The sequence below is a fragment of the Aedes aegypti genome, chromosome 2, assembly GCF_002204515.2.
Source record: "Aedes aegypti strain LVP_AGWG chromosome 2, AaegL5.0 Primary Assembly, whole genome shotgun sequence".
Taxonomy (NCBI): domain Eukaryota; kingdom Metazoa; phylum Arthropoda; class Insecta; order Diptera; family Culicidae; genus Aedes; species Aedes aegypti.
Genome location: NC_035108.1, coordinates 209,912,407 through 209,938,996, shown reverse-complemented (window position 1 = coordinate 209,938,996; position 26,590 = coordinate 209,912,407). Strand labels below are relative to the sequence as shown.

At 35.7% G+C, this 26,590-nt stretch overlaps 1 protein-coding gene across 8 annotated transcripts in view; it reads left to right on the top strand.

Annotated features, from left to right (window-relative positions):
- Positions 1-26,590, top strand: part of LOC5570721 (BMP-binding endothelial regulator protein) — a 261,551-nt gene that overhangs the window by 90,329 nt on the left and 144,632 nt on the right. For all 8 annotated transcript variants that reach the window (XM_021843859.1, XM_021843857.1, XM_021843858.1 and 5 more), the window contains exon 3: positions 130-335. In XM_021843859.1, coding sequence (XP_021699551.1) covers positions 239-335 — 97 coding nt within the window. In that variant the 5' untranslated portion in view covers positions 130-238. The remainder of the gene's footprint in view (positions 1-129; positions 336-26,590) is intronic.

Genomic DNA, 26,590 nt, shown 5'->3' with positions numbered 1-26,590 from the left:
GGTTATTCCTGGGAGTAGAGATATGCTTGCTGGTTGGAAGAATTCGATTAAGCCAATTAGGAAAATCCTTTAGATATGGTGTTGATTCTCTATAAGTGTCTAATTTATGTTTTCTCCACTTTGTTACAGACAATTTCCACCGGAGATCGCTGCTGTTTGGTGACTAAGTTCATTAAAAGCTATGCAGGTTCAGTGAAATAGTGAAGATATTCAACCAGTGGCTCTGTGCAGCGCAATTATGGCTTTCAGTTTAAAAATGTTCCTTAGCTTAGTGCTGTTTCTAGCGTTTACCTGTTCGTGCCTGATGGATGCTGTCAATGCTGATGCTGCTCTAGGTGAGTGATGGAATTATACTTTTATGTATATAAATTTGATCTAAAGTTCTGTTCTACTATGCGCCCCAATGAAACAAAAAAAAAGAGAGATTTAAGGCATATTAAGTTTTATTTCTTTACTATTTATTATGTTTTTTTTTTAAATTAGACATAGAGTAATTCAAATATATTTTTCTTGGTATTTTTTTCAATTAATTTTAATTTTAATCAATTAATTTTGACAATCTTGGAGACTAGTCAATAAAATATATTTAGAATGCAAGCTCCTAAAAATCGAGCCCATCCATGAATTTCATCTTAGTTTTGAATTACTCACACAGTTCGAACAAAACGTGTAAACTTCTGTGATGTATAATGAACATAATTGGAGCGTGTCATATCATGTCATGTAAACTTCAATTATATGTCATGTAATCCAGCAGGAGTCTGTGAGATTACGTGACATATAACACACATTCACATGATTTCAAACTTAAGTGTACATGACTTCATGTTTATTTATGCATATGTGAAGTTTACATGACGTGTAATCTTTTTTTTTACTGTGCAGTACGTGGGCGAGCATTTTCAAAAAGTTTACATCTATTTACGTTTAACAATTGCACATTCAAGGGTGATCCTTAGATGCACTTTGGAGAGATATTTTAATTGAAAAGGACTTACATTTGGAAACGTAACGTTGATCCCAATGAATCCTGGACATATGATTCAAAACTTTGATGTTTACTCTTTTGATACACATTGAAGATAAAATCAGTGATTTAGTTGACGTTCAATTTACTAATAAGGATTACAATAGGTTACAAAACGTAGAAGATAGATAATAAGGTTTTTCAAAGACTTTGGTAAATTTTTCTTCCTGGCAAATTTGAACAGACCCTGTTTATAAATGAGGTGGACAAAGAGTTTGCTACTGCACAAGTTAACTACCGTCGATGGGGGTGACAATGGGTCTAGGGGGTGAGATTGGGTCAAAACGGAAAAATATGATATATGAAATATTTCAGCTAATAACGCTGATATTACTAAAATTTATAATTCATATGTTAGGGAACATATTATTACATATAATTAATCAAAATATACATTTTTAGAAATAGTAGTTTTTGTTTGATATATCAATAAACTTGTGTGTTGAAACTAGAAAAAATTTACAATAATTAATTTCTCCTGTGCAAAGTATAACGCATGTACTTTAACCTCTATGGTTATATTAGAAGAAGGTCGAAAGTCTTTTCAATACATTTGAATCGTATTTTCTGGAATCTGTTTTATTTTTCCACAAAAAAATAATATTTTTCGGTACGGTGTCTAAAACATCAAAAATGGGAGTGAGATTAGGTCATACAAGAACGATTGTGACTGAAATCATAATTCTACATTTTTATCGTTTTACGGTGCCGTGTGTACTCTTTCATCATTAGGATGTGTTTATTCTTTCTAAATATAACATCCTGAAACATCAAACAAGTCTACTTGAGGATTCCATACATTGAATAACAAAGCAACGCATTTTGACAATCTCTAAAACCAGCAACTGTTTTTCGTGCGCAGTAACAACGTAAAATTTAATCAAATGGAATACTTTGTATTCAAATTTAATTATTTATTACTGTTTTCATATTGTAGAAGCATCTCACCGAAGTACAAATGAATTGGATCGTTGAAATACCAGGATTATGACGTCAACAGCTGTATGAAATGTATTGATCGTGGAATGTCGCACCAATATTTAACTATTTGCGAAGGTTTAAAATAATAACGGTGTCAGTGCACCTTTGGGGAAACTGATTAGGCTTTATGGCAACAGAGATGAGACTTAGAAGTCAATTTGAAGGAAAAAAACAAGAAAAATTATGTAAACTTGACGATAAATGCTGGGTTTACATATTTTTTGTCATAGCTTTTCAATTTTTCGGTGTAATCGTACTTTTAAGTAGGTTTATCATACTTGTGAAACATTTTAGATGCTTTTTCGTCTTGTTTGCATCGTATTTCATCAATATTTTTCAGCTATGAATGGTTTTGCAATCATATTCTCAAAAACAAGTTGTTTCATTTACAGTGACCCAATGTCACCCCCTCTATGGGGTGAGATTGGGTCATTTTTCATTCACTTGTAGTGCCGTAGTGAATGAATATAATTCTCTAATTTTTCGTACAGTTGTTAATGAAACATCAAAGTACACGTATACCAAATTTAAAGTTTATTGGAGTTAAATTACGATAGTTATTCAATAAATAATTCGTACATATCCTTTTTTGACCCATTCTCACCCCGAACGACGGTATTTTTAATTATTTTTTGTAACCAAACGATGGTGATATTCCAAAGCACTTAAACTTAGTAATGTACCGAATATTCATATTCGGCCAGGAATTCGTCACTTTTAATATCGGTCTTCTCGCTACTCCAAATTGTCAATTCAGGCCAAATCTTGTATTTTTTTTTGCAATTTTAGATATTAGGAGCAGTGATACAAAAAGTAACATTTTGGTTGAGGGCAATCGCTAATGGCTAATTGGGAAGTTACGCCAAAAAGAAGAAGACGAAGATGTCAGGTTTCTCAAATGGGTGGGGATACGAAAGCAAACAACCTTAAGATGATAATAGAACGAAGCCACAACCCGAATTTTGAAGAAGCACAAACAGCGCTCCTTGTTGGAAATTTGATCGATTGGTCACAACCAGCAAGCAAGCAATCAGATTCTCCAGACTTGTGCACTTGGAATTTCAAAGCGTTCATGTTCATGTTCTCAAAATCACTTGTAAATATGTTTTATAGAGTTTTATACCATTGAGTGACTAGTTCTCAAAATTTGAGATTGAACTGTTTTGTTTTCGATTTTTGGCAGCATTTTAAGTGTGCGGATGTCAGCAAAATTGGACTGCCTAAAATTCATCAACTATGGTTCACCTAGAAAAATTCAAACAGCTGTTTCTCAATGAAATCATAATCGATTCAAGCTCAACCGGCTTCATTTGAAAGCATCATCCTAAACCTTTAATTTGGCTATAGTTACATATTATTTAACACGTTGAGTTTTTACTTGTAGCAAAAAATGTTTTTCACAGTCTTTCTCCAAAATTCGGATAAATTTTTAATATATCGTACGTTTTATGTGAAGTGTTTCGGGAAAATGAGTTACTCACTGCTTCAAATTATCCATACTTTCAAACGCACAATAGTTTTTCTTGCCCCCAGAGATGAAAATTTAATTTTCATTTTTCATTATAATTTTTTTCATACCTTTGCTGGGATTTGAATCAAGAGTGCAGACGATGGTTAATTGAGTTCTGTGCGCTGGTGCTTTGGGCTGTTGGAGCTGTCGAGCTTTTCTTAGGAAATTATCCAATTCAAGAAAACTTTATATTCATGCGTGATGGAAGTGAATAAAATAAAATAACAAAATGTGGGCTTCTCCAGATCAAGATATAAACCCACAATGGTTCATTTGATTGTTTTCTGTATGAATCATCCCAGAGTAGGTACCGTAATCTGGGGTAACATTGATCGGTATGACCCTTCTCGTAAAAAGTTCGATTCATCATTTATTGATGCAATATTTTCAAAGCATGAATGGCGCCTCTCCTTCTTACATTCATAAGGAAATAAAAACTAAGGTTTTTGCGAAAATCGCATTTCGTTCATGCGTAAATTTGTCAAGTTTTTGAATCAATGGTTTTTATCATTATGGATGATACTACCGAAAATAAATCTACTATCCTAAATTCACGATTCAAAAAGTTTTTATATTTGAAATAACTCAGAAAGTAAATGACATGTAAGACTCTGGTCTTCATATTCGGCTTCAGGGGCCATGATTTAAGTAAGCAACGATATTTTCAACATTACCGAATGTTGTTTACATTGATCAATGTTACCCCATATCAGCTAAATCAAAAAATTACTTAAAACATTGATTTAAACTTACTTAAATCTTTTGAAAACTGAAATACAGTATACAGTCACTAGCGGTGGATGCCAGTACTTGTACTTGTACTTGTTTTAAAAATATGAAACTTGCCACATTAGCATTTTCAAATGAACAGTTTTAGATATATCCCAAAAACTGATCAATTTTACCCCGGATTACGGTAATCATATATTGTTAAATATTGTTCTGTAAATTAAATTTTTAATGTGATATTTCAAAACAGCTCTGCTCCAGCTGTTGTAGAACTCATTCGCATATTTAAAACGATGAAAATGGATATTAATTATTACATTGTTAAATTAATTTCATGCATCAAAACATGCGTAATGTTGAAGTAATGCATCATTACTTAACAGTTGCTGGAAAAAAAGCAATAAATGTAATGATGGATTTAAATTGTCGATTCTCAGCTATATTCGTGCAACTCAATAATGCTTGTGGTTACTTGGGTAGTATATACTAAAGATGTTTGTTGAAGTTATTTTTGTTATATTTCATGACGTCCAACAGTAATCCGCTTGTACATTTTCTTGTATTTTCGTACCCAAGTTACTCCAAACAGTAAAACTGGTTTTTGACTACCGTCAAACGGGATAACATGCAACACTTTTCAACTTCAAAGCTCAATAGACGGTAGAATGAAAGTTCAAAATAATAATTCAAATGTTATTGGGTTTACTAATAATCAATACATAGAATAGAAAACGATATGGAGTATATTTCAGCAACAATTGTTTCCATGAGTTAGGAGGGACAAAAGATGTGTAAATTTCAAGCCACCCCGAATTTGGGATATCTTGCAACATACATTGCTACTCAAAGTTAATTATCAAAATCCCAGCATCATCAAACATGGCTATTTGATACAATTTTTGCAAACATGAAAACTTGGAGACTGATAAGAAGTCATACAACTCAAATTAGATAAGCAATGATTTTTTTGGGTCACCCTACTTCATGTAGGATATCCTTCCTATTATGGAGGACCAAAGCACGGTGTTGAAATTGAATTTTTAGAATAATAAAGACACCATACGGGAGCAGCGTATTCAAGTATACTACGTACTAGTGAGCAGCAAAGAGTTTTCAGTGCATAAATGTCTGTGAAATCTGAAGTATGCCGACGAATAAATCCAAGAGCGGAAAAGGCTTCGGCCGCGGTAACCCCTATGTTTTCGTTGAATTTAAGCTTTTCGTCAATGATAACGCCCAAGTCGCAGATAGACGCCATCCTTTGCAGAAGAACCGAATCGATTGAGTATTCAAAAACGGTTTTGCCAATGCATCTACTGTAGGAAATAACCTTACACTTGGTACCGTTGACGCGCATTCCATTATCACCGCACCATGTCAGCAGCGTATTAACATCCTCTTGAAGTGCTACACAGTCCAGCTGCGAAAATATTGTACGGTACATCTTCATATCGTCAGCAAATGATAGAACGAACGACGACAGTAGATGACTTAAGTCGTTTACAAATATGTTGAATAGCAACAATCCAAGAACGCTACCCTGAGGTACGCCCGATGTGATGGCAAACGATCGAGATCTCGCAGAGTTGATCACCACGTATGCGGATCGGTCTGATAAATACGAACGTAGCCACTCTATGATCCAATCCGGAAATCCGACATGCTCCATTTTATTGTCGATTGTAACATGTTGAACGGTGTCAAAAGCCTTTGCGAAATCGATATACACGGAATCAACTTGACGTCTATGCTCCAATTCACGAGATAGTGTCGTAACGTAGGACATGAGATTTGATGTTTTGGACCTGCGCCTCATGAAGCCATGTTGAGTGTTGGAGATGATCGGAACTACTACATTGTACAGTATGCTATGCACCATTTTTCAAATATTTTGCTCATGCAGCACAGAATAGAAACGCCACGATAGTTAGAGACAGAACTGCAAACAATTTCTTAACAGGAGAGGGGGAACGGCATCTGTGCTCTGGCCTTTCGAAACATCGAGTTCAATGATAGCTTCTAATACTTCGTTGCAGGAAAACTGGATAACAGGAAGCAAGATGTCGATGGTTGGTGTGGTGGTTTGCGAGAAATTCAAATTAACAAAATCATAGCAGGCGTAGGGTGAAAAATGAGGACGAGAGTCAGTTAGTTTTTCTACCAGCAGTGGAATGCAATCAGTTTGTATTAGTGCAACATAAGTGATAATAAATTAATAACTACATTTAAATTGCATTGTGTTTTAAAGATTCGAGTAAAACACCACAGTTGGGATGTGAGCGAAACACGGGGAACAGGTGCTGCTCTGCTGAATACACTTTCAAAGAATGACGTGAACAAATCAGCGGCTTCTTTGTTTGTACTAGCGTGGGAACCATTAAGATGGACATTGTTGGTGATAACCAAGCATTGCTGGTGACCAGCACAAGTATAAAAATGAGTTGTTTGTGATAAAAAATCCGAAAATCATGCATCGCTATGTGGTCTTGGCTGAACCAGACATTACACCAGAGCAAGTTTATGCTCAAAATAATATATTTTGAATGTGGTTTCCAAAATGTTATTCAAATTTTATATAAATATCTGAAAAATTGAAAAAAAAATTGATTTTTTTCATGAATGCGTATAAGTCACTTTTGCAGCTACGAGTTTGAAGAGAGATATTTGCAAATAACTTCTTACATCATTATGGGCAATATAAGTACAAATTGCATGGTTTTTCTTGGAAAATAATTAAATTGGCGCTTGGTACAGTTTTGCGATTATGCGTATAGTACATGTCGTTTAAGCAAATTGTAGCTCTTTTGACCAGAAACAACTTTCCCTTCCATACCAAGGTGCTCAAATGGCTTGATCTTCCAGTTTTGATTTTTGTCCCATATCCCCATACATTCAACGCACTGTGCGACTCGCTGAAATATGTCACCAATTGCAATTGCGAAATGACAGTCAATTGTAATTAAGTTTAAACGTCTTTTAATCTTTTATATACTTATAAGACATTGATACGTAAATGCTATCAGCAGACGATTTGTTTTTCCAAGGAAGCACCACACTAGACAACGGACTAGCATGCAACGCAAAGTTGCACAGTCGAAATACGTTGCTGACGAAAAGTTTTCCGGACAAATATGACGAATATGAGACAGAATGAACACAGTGTTCAGCATTTCAATCAAAATGTTGTTCCATACTTTTATGTTAAAACAATACCAAACAAGTTTAAATAAACATTTTTATCGGCATATCCAACAGCTAACAGTTAGATTTTGCGAAGAAATTAAAAAATTTACAAATATCAGTTTAGTTATGCCTATCAGATGCATTTGAAGTCACTGCTTCAAGTGTTAGGAATATGAGTCAAAACGGTAATAGGATATAACCTACAATTTTGAACTCAATTGAAAAAAGTTTGAAAATTGAAAAAAAAAATGTACCGAGTATACAGTAAAATTCAAGTAAGGTAGAAAAAGTGGTGAAGTAATTGAGGAGTGAGAAAGTACCCATTCAACTAAACAACCAAAAAATACGTTAATTATAGCCGCTATAAACTGAATACTCGCTACTCAACTCTCAAAAACTCTTAACCCCAAGATACCACTTCGAAAAATGCCCGAGGGCAATGTGTCGCCGTGAATTCCAAGCCAAAATTCATGACCTGTCCGAAGCGCGTGTGACCGTGGCTTGATTATGCAAAAGGTCCCACTTCTTCGGTTCCGAATATTTTAGTTATCATCACTTCGGCACTTCGAGAATGGTTTCGAGCAGTTATTGGAAACATATTTGACTAAAAACGTGCGTTCAGAAACCGATTTGAGTATATCAATCTCAGTATTCCTAATCTTTATCGGAATATTCAATCCAATTTCAAATCCGTTGGATGATTATGAATTATTTGAAGAATAGCTTCCAACGAATCCGGCACTCCCCATCTCGCTGGGTTGCTTGTGTGTACATTATTAATTTCCACATTCAATGAAGATCCGCGTTCTTGTGTGCGATTTTTTTAGTCTTCATCGGGGTGTCCCACTGCCAAACCTGTTGTCGCTGTCGCATGTCTCCAGCTCGTTATAGTTGTTGTGTCTGCGGGTTGATGGCATGGCTGGACGCCATTGGCGTAGTTGCGTGAGGAGGAGGGAGGGGTGAGGTTACTTTGTTTCGGATTTTTTAACTTGTATACATATCTTTATGCGCGGTGCTAATTAGTGAGGAATTTCTAATATGTCATGACTGAACTTATAAGGTCAAATTCGCAATCCTGTCAGTTCCTCTATCAATTATTTAATTGCTGAATGGAATACAAGGAATTTAATTTAATTTAATTGCTGAATGGAAACAAGGAGCATTGTAAAACCAACAAACAGTCGTGTCTTCTATAGGACGCTGCCAGCAGCGTCAAATAGGAGACCTGACTGTTTAAAGTGAAATACGTAATTGTTATTATAAATGACGATCTTCAACTTTTCAACAGTCTAAAAATGTACTCGCGGTTCTGCTTTGAAAATGATATGGCCGGATCTGCAAACATACATATAATGGTTTATCTGAATTAAGAATTAAGAATTTTGATAATAAGTATCTCTCGATTGGACCCTGGCTCAAGCCTCCGAAGCCGGCTCCGTTAAGAGCTAGGAGAGGAAAATAATATTTTATAAATTTACACCGAAAGAAATTTTATTGCCACTACATTAAGAGGCTCATGTATAATCTCAATGTGACTGTTATGTGGTTACAGTTACCAATGTGACAATATACAGTTAACTCTCCCTTTCGGATCTCGATATCGAGTTAGAGAACCATAGTAAAAGTTGGTTTTCATGGCTAACTCGATGGTCCCTTGAAACGCAGTTGCACTGGATTCGTGTTCTGTAACTCGATACCTCCCTAACTCGATGGTCCCTTCCAGGGTTGGGAAAAATCTTGAAATTCACTCTACAGTAGCCAAGCAAAGCCAATCACAGTCAGCGAAGCCAGTGAAACTCACGCCCATCGCTGCTGTAGGCAATAAGCCTTGAAAATAGCAAAACACCCGTTGCTATGGGCAACCCAGAATTACTGTAGAAAAATGTTCTATTTCCCGCTGCATTTCCCGCATTTAAAGCCTTCAATGACACTCATGATTTAGAAAATTTGTGCACCCAACATAGGCTACTTGATCAGATTCACGTTTTTGAACTACTGTACTGGGAGAGCCACGTGATTTTCGCTAAAATTTAAGCCTACTACTGTTACCATTCCAAGCACTGTTTCAATATCGAGTAAGGGAGAGTTAACTGTAACTTGTTATTTTTCGAATTCTCTAGAACGATTTCACAGATTTCAGTAAGTTGATCGAAAGTGCTTAGCATTTGATGACTCTCCATGATATTAACATATATTGTAAAAAATGTCGAATGTGACAAATATGCAGTTATGGACAGTTCGTCTAGCTGCCAATTTGCTAAGATCTTCTAACAAATGTATTTGAAATCAAATTTTGAGAGATTTTATGTACAAAGAGCTCCAAGGTGTTTGACATCACATGCTAGAAACACCTGTCTCCTTCCAAGAAAACACCTATCACGTCTCTGGCTAGAGAGCCAGTTCAAACAAATAGCACCATCACTTTTGCGTCACCTTTTCCAATCACCTCTCCACCCAATAGTTGTTTACGACCCGAGGTAACGATTGATGAGTTTTCGACAGCCTCTTCATCGTCGGATCTATTTGGTGGATTTTTCATCTTCTGAGAGTTGTCTTGCATATCGTCGTTGTCTTCGTCGCCGGCTGGGCAAACCTATAAATTTGGGTTTGATAGCGCTCTTGGAGCTTCGAGCCGCCACAAAGATCCGTATGTATGTCAATATGTGGAGAAGTGTCTGCGGCTCTAAAATAAAGCTCCCGGCTAAAGTGCGCTTTCTGATAATAGCCTCCATCATAGCCGAGCAGGAAAGTTGGACAGCTTTTGACCGGTTCGCTGCACGAAGCCCTCGAAAGACACATTCACCGGGCCGACCGTCAATTTGCAAGCATTTGCGATCTTTTTTCGTGACTGGTTTATAAACTGTCTATAAAACATCCAAATTCCTTCTCGCTGTGTTTGTTGTCCCCTCTCTCAGCTCGATGCAAACTCGTCCAACGGAGGTTGAATCGCAAGATACTCGCACGGATCGGCGAAGAATGCTGCTGCTCCGACATCCAGCTGCACTTGCATGGAAGCAGTAGTTCCACAAGGGACAAAAATATGAGATTGATCCACCTAAAGATGATGGATGCTTTGATCTTATGTTTTTGTGATATGATTCTCGAAAGAAAAGGGGGCCACACAGTTTAAAAAAATCATGGCAAAAATTATGCATTCTCAATACTAGACAAGTTTTGATCATGACAAGTGTTGTGAAAAATGTTTCAGTTTTGGGCATTTTCATCATTTTTTGGTTTTCATAGAACATAACTTTAACAAAATTACGTGTTTTCATACATTTTCAGGCTCAAATTTTTTTTACGAAACGAATGTTTAGAAAAACTTAGGCAAGTAAACTCTTCTCTAATCGATTCAGTAGACTTAAAAGATCATTTAGATTCTCTGCAGGGAGTAGCGAGGAGCGATTTGTATGGTATGAAGAAACTGTATTTTTATTATTTTACTTGCCTACAATAATAGCTAAGTAAAACTGTGTTACTGACCAGAATAACTTATGATGAAAACCAAAATTATGCTTGTTTTAATGACGCATAAACATAAGCATAAGCATAGATGATCGTACAATTCGTAGTTGCTACTCCGTGATTGACTAGAACAATTGACGTTGCACAAAGATTTAATGAATGGGGCTTGGGATTAGCTTACCATTCTCAATGTGCCCAAATCGAGAGCTCAAATTTTATAAGTCAATAACGGCGCCGGCCACGTCCTTTCGGTCATCGGGGAAGGGAAGGAATGTTAGTTCGACAATCGTTGTTACTAGAGACCGAGATCACCTCTGCATCTCCACAGTTGTTATGGAAAAGATATTGGGTTAGTGGGATAAGGTAGAGATCTGGGAGTCACCAATGTTTGGTGATGCGACCCGAGCAGAAGAAAATAACTTCTGAATACCAAACTAAGGTATTCCATACCAGATCATTTTCAATGGTTACAACCTGAATGAGGTATGAATGAGCTCTGCATAAGAGGTAAAATACCTCAAATAATATCTCATGCATATTCTACGAACACCAAACTGATAACTTGATCAGGTATTGTAATACAGTCGAATTTCGTTCGTTGCACTATCTTTAAGTGGGCTACGTTATAATTGGGCTCCCGTTAGTTGGGCTATACTGCCGTGAAACGCAAGTCAGTCCCATCTGCATTTTCGTCAAAATTGAGTTGATATCAGTTTTCACCATAACTTCCAATGATCTTTCAGCTGCACTATTGAGACGACACTTTTTGTTCGGTGAAATTAGGAAAAAACACCAAGTCGAATTGTCCCATGATGAAAAGTAATCGCATGTCAGTCCCACGGCAGATTTTCGCACCGTGCAACACAATATTGAACCGTGTTTTGGTCATCTTTATATTTTTCTCGTTAAGGTAACGAAGTGAAAAGCAAATTATGAAAGTTTCATTAAGATCGAAGCACGTTCCAATCCCCTGGATTTTTTTGAATATTTGTATGGAAAACAAGTTTGAAAACCTCAGAATCATTTTTCTCAATGCCTACTTTTTACAGATGGGACTGACTTACGATTCACGGCAGTATAGCCCACCTAAAACGAAGGCAAACGTCATTTTTTGACATAAGACACAATTTATCAATGTTGGTTGCTCTGTTTTTCTTTTGTGTTCTATGTTATTTGACAGCCCGATTAGTGAAAGTCTTTCACTAAGTGGGCTACAGGATTAGTGCAACGAATGAAAGTTGACTGTACCTCAATAATACTTGATGGATTTTCATATAGAGGTGACATTTTTCAATAGTATGAACAATACCTAATTTTGGTATGATTCCAAAATATGGTATGCATAAGTTATTGGGAGGTATTTGTTCGTCCTCGGGGATCCATGATACAATAACGCGGATTCGCCAAATAATTTAATAATCGCATTGTACGCCGAACAATTGTTCGTAACTCGCCCACGCAGGAGCAAGATCAAACACTACTAACGGTCTGCGCACTCTTTCACTAATTCATACCGACGCGCGACATGTTTGATCCTGCTTTATCGCCCGCCCCCGCAGGAGCAAGCGTCAAGGACGAAAGATCAAACACTACTCTAAAATTATGCATGTTTTGATGAAGATGAAAAACTTGAGTTTTAAAGCAAAAATTAAGGGTTTTTGGACATGTACACCTATAGGGTGTTCCAGAAAGTATGGGCACGACTTTTATAACGTGCAATATTTTTTCGAACAAATAAATATTTTTATCTTTTTTGTTTGATAATTTAAGTAAAAGGTTGTCAGTTTTGATTTCAGAAAATCAATTCTTATCTTGTCAGTACAGACCCTACTTTTATGTTTTGCTGAAACTTAACTAGTAATAAATGTTACAGTTGGGATTTAAGAACTGTAATATGACTTAGTGCAGTCTTTGGTTCTAGGTATAGGTTTTTATAGACACTAAACAGCTTTTTCAAAATACAATCAATCATCATCAAGTTTGGCTGGCAAATAAGTTTTACAGAAGCACATAATAGTGTCTTTATTGGTAGTGGTGATTTACTTGTGGATGTTCATCCAGTGGCGTAGCTAGAGTTTTCGGGGCCCGGTGCGGATGCAAATTTTGGGCCCCTAAAATAGAGTTGTGCACTGCCGCGACATTGTGAAACTGTCGTTTAGTTAATTACGTACCCCTTTTAAATTCTAATAAGATTATCTAGATTTATGTCAAGCTACTAGTGCAGTAATCCTGTGCTTAAAAAGAAATATGCCTATTCATAGACGCCAACTTTGCGAAGCATTTTTTTGGCCCCTCGATAATTGTAGAGAAGGTCAAAGTATTGTTTCGCCCCCAATAATAATAACACCATTATATGAAAATATGAAGTGCAAAATATGTTTTTCTTGCGCAATGTGTCATAAGTACGTAGCAGCTTCTTGCAAAAGTTTGAATATTTAAAATCATTCTGATTTCTTCAAACCGTATGAAATGTAAAATATAAGTATAAATTAAAAATAAACTTCCAAATTATAGCTATAAATGATTTCTATCTTGTAAGTTGAGTTTTTTTTTTGTGAAAAGTTTGAAATCGTTCTATTTATTTTCTCAAATAGCAATACTAACTAAGATATTTCGTTCGAAATTTTCATAATTTGACCCACACAATGAAAAAAACTTCAAGATCTCAACTAATGAACATTGCCTCCTCAATGTTTTCATGAAGTTGGCGCCTCTGTGCCTATTAGTACCGAACATTCATGTTGCATTCATGTTTTTAAGTTTCAACATTTTGACTAGAATTTTGTTATCTAAAGATCAAAATATACCCTGTTGGAAAAATAAACACCAATACAAGGGCATGACCAGGGTTCTCGTTGGTTTGGAGCGACATTTTGCGGAAACAATACAAAGCATCAAGGATGGAAAAAAAATCGGCTCTAGCGATCAACAACACAGTATTGGAATAATCTAAGAGGGCCGTTACTCTCGCAGCAGCATGATTTCAACACGTCATTACGCGCGCGTAGAGCGGATATATAAAGCATCCGATGCACTGTTTGTCGTGGGACAAAGAGTTTATCGGATGTAGTTACAAGTAGCGATCAACTTGAATCATGTCGCATTCGCACTATTATTTGTCACTCAACCATTGTCCGAATGGTTTTAGAATCACAAACAGCATATATGGAGGTAGATCATTAAGTAAAAGTGGAAAAATCCTCAAAATAATCAAACTTTTTTTAGCGAACAGTTAATCGCTAGCACACGTGCAACAACGCAACAACGCGGAGCGTAGTTTGTTGTGATAACTTGACGACAAAGAGTTAATCGTTGTTGCTTTGATCGCAGGATAAAGAACAACGCGAGGCATCATGGATTTTGTCATGATCACTAGATTTCCATCCTTGCAAAGCATTGCTTTAAAAATGTCAATACAATATTTTAAATGAACCTTAAAACGTATTCATAAATAACATTCTGTAGTAATCGAAGAAAACAATGAAATAATTCATCGAAGTATGCTGAGAGTAATTCCTGGTTATTCTTTCGGAAGAGTTATCAAAATAATTCTGGAACAATTTATGGTAAAATGGTTGATGCTAGATGATGTTATTCCGGTCAAATTTTTTAGGGACTTTTAAAAAAAATATATGTTCTGAAAGATTCCTTGCAAAGGAATCTTAATAAGCATTTGTAATATTTTTTCTACAACTCTGTCGAAAATTTTCCACTTCTTGGAAGCAATTTCTCTTCAAAACTCTCAAAAGAATGGTTGCAAAAATGTTTGGAAACTTTCAAATAAAAAATGGCTGAGAAAAAATCTACATGTATGGAAAAAAATTAAAACGAATCTAGAAACGGTGCTCAATTATCTGAGAAATTCTCGCAAGCTTCAAAAATAAATACTAGCAACAAATCTTCATAGATATCTCTAAAGTAAACTTAAAATAGCTAGAATAATTCGTGGAAGAATCCCAGGAGTATTTCGGAAAACCTGAGCATTACTTAGGGTACTTTTAGAGGAAAAGGTCTGCTCAGTGGAAAATTCCTTGAAATATTCCTAAATTGATTCCTGTTAGAATTCTTGAAGAATCCTTGAAAAAAAAAAAAAAATTGAAGTGTACTCTGTCCAAATAGGATCGTAAGATAGATTATTACAAACTCTATGAAAAAGGTCACCAAATGCAGGTTTTTAAGAAATTAAAAGATAAAATCCTCGTGTCATTAGTCAGAATAAACTATAGATAACTATAGATAATTAGTCAGAATAAACTATAGATATAAACGCTTCGAACATCTCTTGTCAGTGTGACTATTGTCGGCAGCTTTTCCATAAGAACTGCAGGCGAATCTGTTCGGCAGCTCTAAATCAGTGACATCTCTGGCGACAGAGCTGGGAGTAGTGATGAAAATCATCAGATTTGTCATCGAATGATGACGAAATGAATTAAGTCATTGTCATCTAGTATAATAACTTCGTAATGTCGTCGTCTCGTCATCGACGGAAGAATTCACGACTAATTTCAATCCAAAATAGTCAAAGACCAATATTTTCTTCATTCTTTTTGCTTCCCTTTCTGAAAAAAGAAGGCCTTTTGTTGTGTATTCGCTTACTATTCTGACAAACGACGAATGCCAACACAGAATAACTTGTATATTGGTGATTGTACCCGCTATCCTCATGATAGCTATGTTGGTTAATATAAAAATCTTTTGTTTAAACTATTGATCATATGTTCTACACTTTAGGACCTTTCAGATCCCGTTTGTAATATGGGCATTTGGCAAACGAACGTTTGACATAAAAACTATTGGCCAAATAAGGTATGTTTGCGAAATAACGCGAAACAGCTCGAAAGAACAGCCTTTCATTGAGAAATGAAAAATATATGATTGAAATATCATCAATCATTTCAACAGTATAGTTCAAATAAAGAACCTATTATTTTAAGAACGAAACATCGGCAAAACTTCTATTAGACCAAACGTCTTCATGCCGAACGTGCATTTGACCAAAACTACCATATAGGGTGATAGCATTTACCCAAAAACAAAATCCACAAAGCTTACTACACTTTGGTGTGAATAAAAAACTTTTCGAGTATTTAGTACGTACTACTTTCGAATATGAGCTTTTACTCTACATCCGAAGCCGGATTCTATTCTTGGCACTTTTGATTCACTTTGGCAGTGTTTTTTTTAACACTTCAGTCGTCGCGCTGTTGTATTTTGTACAACACTGTAGAGAATACCTCGCTTTTCGTTCATAACTGCAGCGTGGTGATTCTGACGATGGCAAACCGCGCGACGACTGGAAGGTTAAGCTACTGAGCTCATATTTGGCCACAATATTTGTCATACCGAAGTGTTGCTTATTGCAAAGTTTCAGACAATTCGGCCGAGAAAAACCCCCATACCAAAGTGAATCATGGAAGTGTCCAAGTAGCTCTACACCATACCGGTAGCAGTGAGCTGTCAACTGATGCTGCATGTAAAGTAAAATCCATTCAGAGTGCAGCGTAAAATCAATGAAATCATGCATTCAAAGGGAATGCCAAATTTGTCACTTTTTTACACGACCAATCATGTGAAAATATGAATATTACTACATTGTCGCTATACATCGTGTAATCGAACATGGACACAAATTCATGTAGGTTATGTGAACACGATTCGTAGTGTAAATTTGCGATAACTTTGGAATGGAAAAAAAATGAAGTGTATGAAGAGATTTTGATATTACATAAACATAAAATTATGACATTACTAGAATGTTTTTAAGATTTCAGTACTGAATTCTGATAGATTTCGAAATCTCATAGATCAACAACCTCATCAAACACCGGATTTTTAATATTTTTACAAGATTCCTAGAATGGCTTAAATTATCCCAGAATTAGTATGACAAATCAATAATGTACATCGGAATCACAGAATTTCTTCAGAAAATCTGGAATTCCAAAGAAAATCCGAGAACTTTGGATGTCACCAATACTCACGTTAAGTTCAGTATTCCGTTACAAATAACTGAATTCCAAAATTATTTTTGAAATCTTTTGGAATTTCGAAATTATTTTTGAAATCTCAGTTTTTTACGGAAATATCTTTCGCAATATCGAAGCTGGCATTATTTTCCCATGATTTTTACTCAAAGGTTCAATTCAAAAATCTTAAATCATGGGTAACAACCTCTGAAGATAACTACCAGTACCAGCTTTGTAGTAAATGCTACTTTTACTCATACCAACGAGTTGTTTATAGTATGTTCGAAAGCTGTAGTGAAGTAAACTGACACAAACATGTTCCACTCGTGTTTCACATGTAGAAAATCATAGCAAATCGAGAATGTAGTAAACATAACTTTTCTACATTTTATTCATACCGACCATTGTATGTTGATGACTCAGTAATCATTGTTGAGAATATATCAATATTGTGACTGGAGATCCTATGTTCCGAACTCCAGGATTAGGGTTTTCCATTATCCTGAGATTTGACTGTATGGTTAACGAGAAATTCTGAAAAATATGAAAATAAAGCATCACTGTGGCATGGAGAAAAAATGTAGTACCTATGTAAAAATAAACTATTTTGTATGAAATGCCGAGATTAGAAACACTATCCAAGATTAACCCGAAACAACAGAAAGCATATTCCAATGATATGCATGAGGTCTTAAAAAATGTTTGTTCTAACTATATCTTAAATCAGTTCACAGACAGAAAATAGGAACATATTTTTCAATTTCCTTTTCAGGTGAAACAGTTTTTTATTTTGGCTTTGTGCATTAGCAGAAGATGTAAAGAAAGCTATTACAATTTCATATAAATCAAAGAAGATATATGTAGCATAAACAGTCCTTATAGCTTGTTTGCTTCATTTTCCAATAATCAATCTCGTATGAAGATCTTGTTACCTTTCAGTCCTTTCACTGCAAAGAGAAGAAACTCAACCTTCATCATAAAGTTGAGCGGAGCTTCACAACAACAAAAAATACACGTTCAATCGAAAATTTGAATTGCATTGCAAATTGTTCGCAGTGTCCGCGCACTCGCCAGCTATAAACAGGATAACCTACATTGAATCGCGCAAAAGGCTGCGCAATTTCAAGAATCAACCTGTTGAGCCTTAACCGGTTTTCAACCGGAAGTGACGGAACCTATCTGAAACTGCGAGCAACGTGGCCGAAAATGCAACCAAAGGGGCGACGAAGTTTAAATGGCAGTTTTTACTGTCCTAATTAACAACCACTCCAAACGAATCAAACATCGATGAAGCATCCATAAAAAAAAAACTCTCCCAGATACAAGTCCAGAGGCAGTTGGCTGAAAACTGTTATGTCTAGGGTGCCGGTTTGATGGGGTTGTCGCCCAGATGGCTGGTCGCTCTGCAAGGAACCCGTCGATGCTGGGTGACAAATTTCATAATAGTTATGGACATAAGCTGTTAGATAAGATGTTTATTTTGACAGGTGAACCAGATCAAACGGGGTGCAGTGTGGGTACCACAACAATGTATACAGCGTTGCAACTATGTTTCGATGCAGTTATTGGAGCTGGTTATAGATTCTTTTTTATGTTGTTTTTCGATCGACGTGATTTGATGCAATAGCTCTATAGATTGGTGAGCGCACAATGGCGACACTCTTGCTCTGGGCCTTCGCTTTTCTTAATCAGGCACACAAATATTATGATTTATAATGAACCTGTTTTAAGCGACCAAATTTAATACATTTTTCAATTCAATTACATGTATAGACAGCATCATATTTGCATTCTCCTTGTCACTAACAGGAACATAAGTTTCACAATCAATCATAGTGGATGCTACAAACTTCTGAAAAGGCCAGTGCTTCAATTCCTACTTGCACAACGATAGCAGAGTCAACCGAGCAATAGAGTTGTGGTCGAACGTATCAAAAGCTTATGTATCTGCAAAGCAGCAGCAGAAGGGACAGAGGACGACTCATGGTTGATAAACATCTTCGAAAGTCACACAGCTACCAGTATTTAAAATATACAACATCTGAACTGATCATCTTGAACGAGACAGCTCACTGTGTTACTGCCGTCTGCATCGTAAAGTGTGCTGTACTGGCACGGCGTTTGTCACGATTTATTATTTTGATGCTTTTGGAAGTGTTTCGCTGATATCGATTTCGTGTTGAACTTTTCCTTGATTTATAATGAATATTCTCAAATACTTGAAAACAATTTTTGTTGGTTGTAACGTACCAACAATAAATGTTTGTAGTTGTTATCTTCCTTTATTCAAATCTTTTTATTATTAAGTATACGAAAATTCTTGAACGAAAATATCAGTGTATTTGAAGCTTCGTCAATTTCACAGAAAAGCCGTTTGAATTAATATCATCTAGGTGTTTGATAAACTGGTTTAAGGTTGATACCAATTAATCTAGGAAATAGGTGGAAAATTAAAGTTTTTTTTTTATTTTTACAACTAAGCCTTCATACCAAATACTGTCGAATGCTTTTGCTATGTCTACAAGAGCAAGACCAGTAGAACAGCCTTCAGATTTGTTGAAGCATCTATTTGTCAGGAATAAATGCCAACTGAAAACAGAGGTCAGGGGCTTTCATATTTTTTTTATTTTTTTAATAATAATTCATATAAATAACACAGCGTAACAAAAATGACACTTTTGCGTGTCTCAAGGATCAAATTATGTGTCTCTAGTAGATTTGAGGTTGCTGTATATGATATATGATGTTCCAGCACGTCACAATTTTTAGCTACAGGTCGTCAAAGTTGTATAAAATACTGTTTTCATTGATGTTCACATGAAATTTACAATATGATTTAGTAAACTTTTTTGTGATCTAATACACCAAACATGCAATATATGACTTGTACTTTCAATTCAGATGTAATTTGGTTGAAATCGCACGATTAAATTTAGAATAAATCGATTTTTCCAATATGCTTGCAGTCTCCATACAAAATTCTTCGTTTCTCGTATATGGAAAAATACAATACTTTTCGAAACCATCAAAAAATTACTTTTGAACATCGAAAGTATAAGGAACTTTGTTGATAATAATTGTTATACACATAAAGTTTGAATTCTGAGGCAAATTGAGCAAATAAATTGCCATACAAGCTGACAAACTTGCATGCAAGTTGGATGAAATAGTCCATTTTTTTCATTTTCAACAGTCAATATCTCTGAAGCTAGACGTGCTATGATACTTCTGAAAACGGAAATGGACTCAGCAATCCTTATTTTAGTAAATAGCGGTATTTTGGTGCTGGAGACAAAATCGTGTTCCGCAGTGTAATCACATATACATCATTCAATATCTATTGCAACGAAGAACAATCGTAAAAAGTGATTCAGTTAGAAACTGCAATATCCTCGGCAGCTCACTATAACTGACAATAGGAAGGCAAGTTACCTCAAAGGAAATAAAGCAAACTCAAAAAAGTACTTAAAATTGACAACTAACTATATTCTAATATTTACTTGGTTGAAAACTTCACAAGTGTGTACACGAGCATAATATTTAAATAAATTAAGCTATTTAGGTCAAAATTGTGCATACATTTAAACTCAATTAATAAACTATACCAGAGCTACGTTGATCAATCCTCCAGCTCTGCGGGGTAAAAGGAATATCGTTTTGTTTGAAAAAAAAAGACTAACGTGTAAACATAATGAACAACCCGTAGGAGAAGCAGTAAATATTTACATCCTCTCATCTGCTGATGAATGGCGCCTCGTGTTTATGTAAGAAACGACTTTTCCCATGCCTTCCCGGTGCATCGTTCTCCTACTATCATCATTCACCTGTTGGCTGCAGTTCTAGCCTTAGGACAAAGGTTGTATTAACATCTCTCACCGTAAATTACATTTCAGTAATGTAAGAAAATGGTTGGTTCAATCGCGAGGCAACATTGCTTTTCATGGTGACACTTTGCTCGTCTCGCTGTCATCAGACTGCACTGAGATGTACCTTTTATAGCCCACTCAACTTAACAGGAGAGAAGGATTTCCCTCATACTGACCATCAACGACACAACTCCAACAGACATCGCGCGAAACATGTTCGTAATCCGTATCGCGCCTACAAGATCTCTACGGTCACATCTCGATTTTCAGGACTCAGGAGATGCAGACACCAAGATATGTACTTTCCCATAAACAAAACCGAAACAACAACACCGGCCATCCAAGGAGACAGACGGTGGGCAATGTTATGCTTCCACACCTCTTTCGGCCGGGAGTTTATTTAGTTGATAGCCTCGCGTGTAGATTTTCATCATCAACATTTCTCATTGTTAATTTAATGTGTTGCGATCGTTGAAAGAAAAGCAACACCCATCACGAACCGGCCGACAATGCTGGAGGATGTTGTCACCTTCTGTGCGTTGTTTGTTCCAGTCAAATATGCTACAAGAAGTTTGGAGACAGACGACGACGACGACGACGACGGAAGAAATCAAGCTGCCAGGTTTATCCGCTTGTTTTCCCCTAGCTGACTGAAATATCAAGTAAAATCAAACCGGTAACCTGCCACCGCAAACATCCGGGAAGGAAACGGGATTTGTAATTATTTGGTTAAGTTTTAAAATGTTTTGGGAACAAACTTTATATAGATACGTTACACTTGCTTTGAGATTTTTGGACTTTTTTTATGTCGGCGATTCAATGCAAAGCTATGCTGAATGTGTCTAGGTTCAAATCACGTTCAGCCCAGGATCTTTTCGTAATGGAAATGTCCTTAATTTTCCAAGACATAGATCATCATCGAGCTTGCCAATCGATATGGGAAAACAAACATGATTAAGTGTGGCGAAGCAAACTGTCAGTTGATAACTGCAGAAATGCTCACAGAGGTTAAAAGCAGGCTCTGTCCTAGTAGGAACGTAGTATCAAGTGTAGGAGCATCATCCACTATTGATGAATGTTTACTTACTCTATTAAAAGATTCAGATTATTTAACATGCACTCCCATGCAAAAATTTGGGCTCACCCCCTGAAAAACATACAAAAGTCCATAGCTCTGTAATTACACGTCCAATTGAAACTCTCCATGGCACATTCGAAAGGTAATGAGTTATTTTTACTTCGAAGATATTTTTACAAGAACATTTTTTGAATTTTGTACAATATTTTTTTACTCAAAGTTGAGACATTAAAAAAACACTTAAAAACATTGCTAATTTTCTCAGCATTGGGTCGACCAAAATTTCAAATTAATGTGATCTTCCTTATCACACGATATAAAGCCGAGTGCGTTTGAAATGCAACACCAAACGTGGTGAGATTTTCAACAATAAATGTGATGTAATATATAAATTACCTTTGCATGGTTGGTGGTCATAATGCATGCCGATTGATAATAGTCTTATGAAACTATTATAATACTTGTGACTCCAGAAAAACATTTTTTTTTCAATATTTTTATAAATTTCGTAATTTATACTAGCATTAAGAAATAAAACAAAAATATGTATATGTAAAATGTACTAGTCTACGTTGGTTGATGAAAAATAAATAAATAAACAATGATAATTCTTGTTGAAGCTTGTATAAACTATCGAAGCTCATTACACGTAGAAGAAAACGACTGTAGAAACAAATCCATTTTGAGCTAGTTTTATTTGGGGTAAAGTGAATTGAAGAAGTATACCTACACTTTGTTGATTGACGACTAAAATACTAATACGGGGTCGTGCACAAATTACGTCACGCTCTAAGGGGGGGGGGGGGGCAGGGGGTCGAGCCAAGCGTGACAAGCCTTACAACATTTTCGGAGAACTCATACAAAAAGTGTGACAAAGGGGGAGGGAGGGGGTCGAAAAAGTGGAAATTAAGCGTGACATAATTTGTGTACCATCCCTACGCAAATTTTCATGCAAAAATATGATGCTTGTTCTATTTCATAAGTAATTGAACATTTTTGATAAAAAAAACACACTGTTTTTTAATGAATTTTATGAAAGATACAAAAATAACACATCAATGATTTCAATTTCAATCGATTCAATTCGATTATTTGGACAACGATCATCCGGACAACGATTATCCGGTGACTCGATTATGCGAGCTTCGATTATCTGGAATTTTGGACTCGATTATCCGTAATAGTTTATTTCCGATTTTTTTTAAGTTTTTTTCATGTAGAAACTTGAAGTTATTTAGTGTTATAATATACAATATGATTGTTTTAGCAGTATTGGACGTAGACAGGAGGAGGGGAGGGGGATAAAAGAGGGGTTATTTCATTTAAACTCGATTTTACGCATAAAAACTCGATTTAGGTTGTGAAATTCATAAATTCAAATGAATATATAAATTTTATTTTCATACCGAAACATGCAGAAACATGAGTGTACCTAGAACCAGCAGTAGGGGCTGCTCTACACATGTAACTTGATTGTTTGATTGAACGACAACAATTATGCATTAAAATGAAAATGTTTTTCAAAGTTTGTCCATATATACGCTAAATAAAGCAAATCTGAACGTATCAAGAGGAGACTCATGAGGGAACTCAGGGTAGGAGGTGTAGGAAGTGTTTCAGAGTAGTATTTTATTGGTTTATAGTAGACATGTGCGTCGGAACATATTGTACGGCAGCGGCTTTTGCAATAGTTTTAGCAGGCGGCTACTTAAACTATGTTTCAAATCCACAACCTTGTCTACTGACTAGTTTTGCTTTGCTAACAACAGCTGTATTGGACTTCCAGTCATTTATACCATATTATTTCAACATAATATGCTTGACGTTTTGTGAAAGAGATCCACCGTGAATTTACGACTTATTGATTAACAGCAACAATGCTGATAAATTCCCTTCGAAACTCATGGTGTATTTTGGATTAGTTCTAGATATTTTTACTAGATTATTACTGTGCTCATTGAAATTTACTTTACTGTAAATTCTAGATTCAATATCAAATACTTACCAAGCAGTTTAACAATATTTTCGCAATTTATCCGCCAAAGATTTGAAAAAGAACAATTTAAAATAAAACGAAAAGCACGTTATACGGTGCTAATAATAATAATATAATAACCGTATATATATATATATACGGTTATAAATTACCATAATTCCATCCCACTCAAAAAGTTTTTGTGTAACGGAATCTTCAATGCTACTTTCGGATGGCTTTCACAGTCCGGTAGTCGAAAAAAAAACGATGCTTTCGTTCCCGACGTACCGGCCAATGAGTTTTGGACTTTTTCAAGTTGTCATATCGTTCATAACGGGAGACGATAGACCCCTTGAAAAAGGCCAAAACCCATCGACCCACAGAGGTACAGTTTTCTAAAAAGCTGGCAAAACCCAAAATCCAAACATGTTTTTAGTTAAGAAACAAAGTCAAACATTCATCTACGATGTTAAATAGTTAAGAACACATTCAACAATTTCAAAAGAAAATTGTTTTGTTTTTTTCGACAGGTAGGTTGGTGTACATGTCAAAAAAACTTAATTTTTGCTTTAAAATTCAAGTTTTTCATCTTCATCATAACTTGCGCAATTTTAGTTTTCAGCATAACTTTTTCTGGCTTCAATTCATTTTTACCTAGTTTTGACTTTCCCGGATGCAAATTTATTTTCGTCTGTCTTAAATCCCATCAAAGTAACAACTTTTATTGTAGGTACGTAAATTAATAAAATAATAGTTTCTTCATAACATACAAATCGCTCCCCGCGGAGATATCTTTCCCATATGCTCTTTTTTATCCAAGGAATCGTCTAGAGAAGTACTTTCTTGTCACAGTTTGCCTAAACTTTCGTTTTTTTTTGCAAAGTTAGGAGCCTCAAAATGTATGGAAAACCGCAATTTTGTCAAAACTTTGTTCTTTGAAAATTAAAAAATGATAAATATTTATGCCCAAAACAGGATCTGCAATCCTGAAACATGTTCCACACCACATGTCAGGATCAAAACTTGTCAAATATATAATATATATAGGCAGTTGATAGGCAGGTGATTTTTACAGCACCAGTCGTAAAAGTCATACGAGGCTTGCCGAGTAGGGTAATTTCGACGAATACTGTAAACATCGAGTTCTGCAAAGAGTTACATACAACTTTTTTTTGCAATTTCGTAGAAGACCACTTGAGGGTATCACAAATTATATCGGAATGCATTCACCATTATTTTACAATAGGGTTCTAAAGCCCTGTCCCAATTTTAGTGCCAAACGCTTCAGCTTAAGCCAAAAACACAAGTTTACTCAATTTCTTAATGTTTTTCGTTTGTTTAAGCCCAAAAACATTTTTTTTTGTGTTTTTTAGATTTTGGGTGAACTCATATTTTGGGTGCGTTTTGTTTTCCGTGTCCCTTCCGAAATGTCAGATAGGAACAACCCCAGTGCTAAACCTAAAATCCCTGTGGTGATTTTGTCGACTAAGCGAACGTCAAACATGATGAAAGTGTTAAGGTTCGTTTATGGACCCAGTTTTTGAATTATAGTTTAAATATGATATAGCCGTTAGCCGGAAAAAATGCTATAGTCGTTTCAGTCACATGCTGTTTCGTGTTATTTAATGAAACCAAGATTTCATCAAACTGGTTTCAGTTGCGTAATGACTATTACCGCACTGCATACTTCAGTGCAGGAAAGTAGGCCTTAAATAATGCTTCGAACTACATTTTTTTTTTTAGTTTAGTACGCAACTGTAATGAGTTGCGTAATGAATCATAACGCAACAGTTTTTCATAAATTGTAAAATAATGGTGAATGCATTCCGATATAATTTGTGATATCCTCAAGTGGTCTTCTACGAAATTGCATAAAATGTTGTACGTAACTCGTTGCAGAACTCGGTTTTCACAACACTTGTCGTAATTATCCTACTCGGCAAGCCTCGTTAGATGTGCTGTAAAAATCATCATTCTGCAACTTGTTCCGTAAACTACTATATCAGTTTAGTCCTCACATTAGCCCCAATTTTAATTTATTGTATTTAAGAAAAAGCTTTAAAATAAGCTATTGATCAGTGTACTAAGATCTGTGTAAAATTTTAGGGTGGTACAGTATTTACATTTCATTCAACGTGTAGCTTGTGTTTGCACTGAATTCTTTATTTTTATTTTCTTAAAACTCTATCTTTGACATACTGTATCAATGAAACTACAAAAGATCTTGCACCGATATTCCAGGAATATCTTGACAGCAGTGTTCAATATGGAAAGATGTACAAGAAAACCCTATAAGAACAGGTTATATGTTCGAATATTGGCCACATGATCGCCCATAGTGGATGGGAGCGAGAAAATTTGTGACCTTCATGGGTAGGGAAAGACGGGGTAATACCGACATTCTAAGCAATTTAATTTGTGAGTTTACATCAAAAACAAATGAAAACTTTTCCGATATAGGGTAAGTGTTCCCTTAGTTGTGGGTGTTCCTATAGTTGCGGTATTGCCGTTTTCTCTGATTTTATTACGTTACCTACAGAACCGACATTGCCAATCGACGTATTAGCTTGTTGATACACGGAATAGTTGCAAAGAGAGTTCAAATTGCTTTAAAGCTGATGAAATATCAATAAAACTGCTAAGACTTTTCTTACTTGTACCAATAGTTGCGGTAAAGTGTTCCTATAGTGGAGGATCCCATAAGAAAACAACGGATACCGCAACTATAGGAGCACAAATTAAAAATATACCGCAACTAAAGGAACAGTGTACTAATAGTGGAGGTATTATTATTCACTGACATGCCGTGG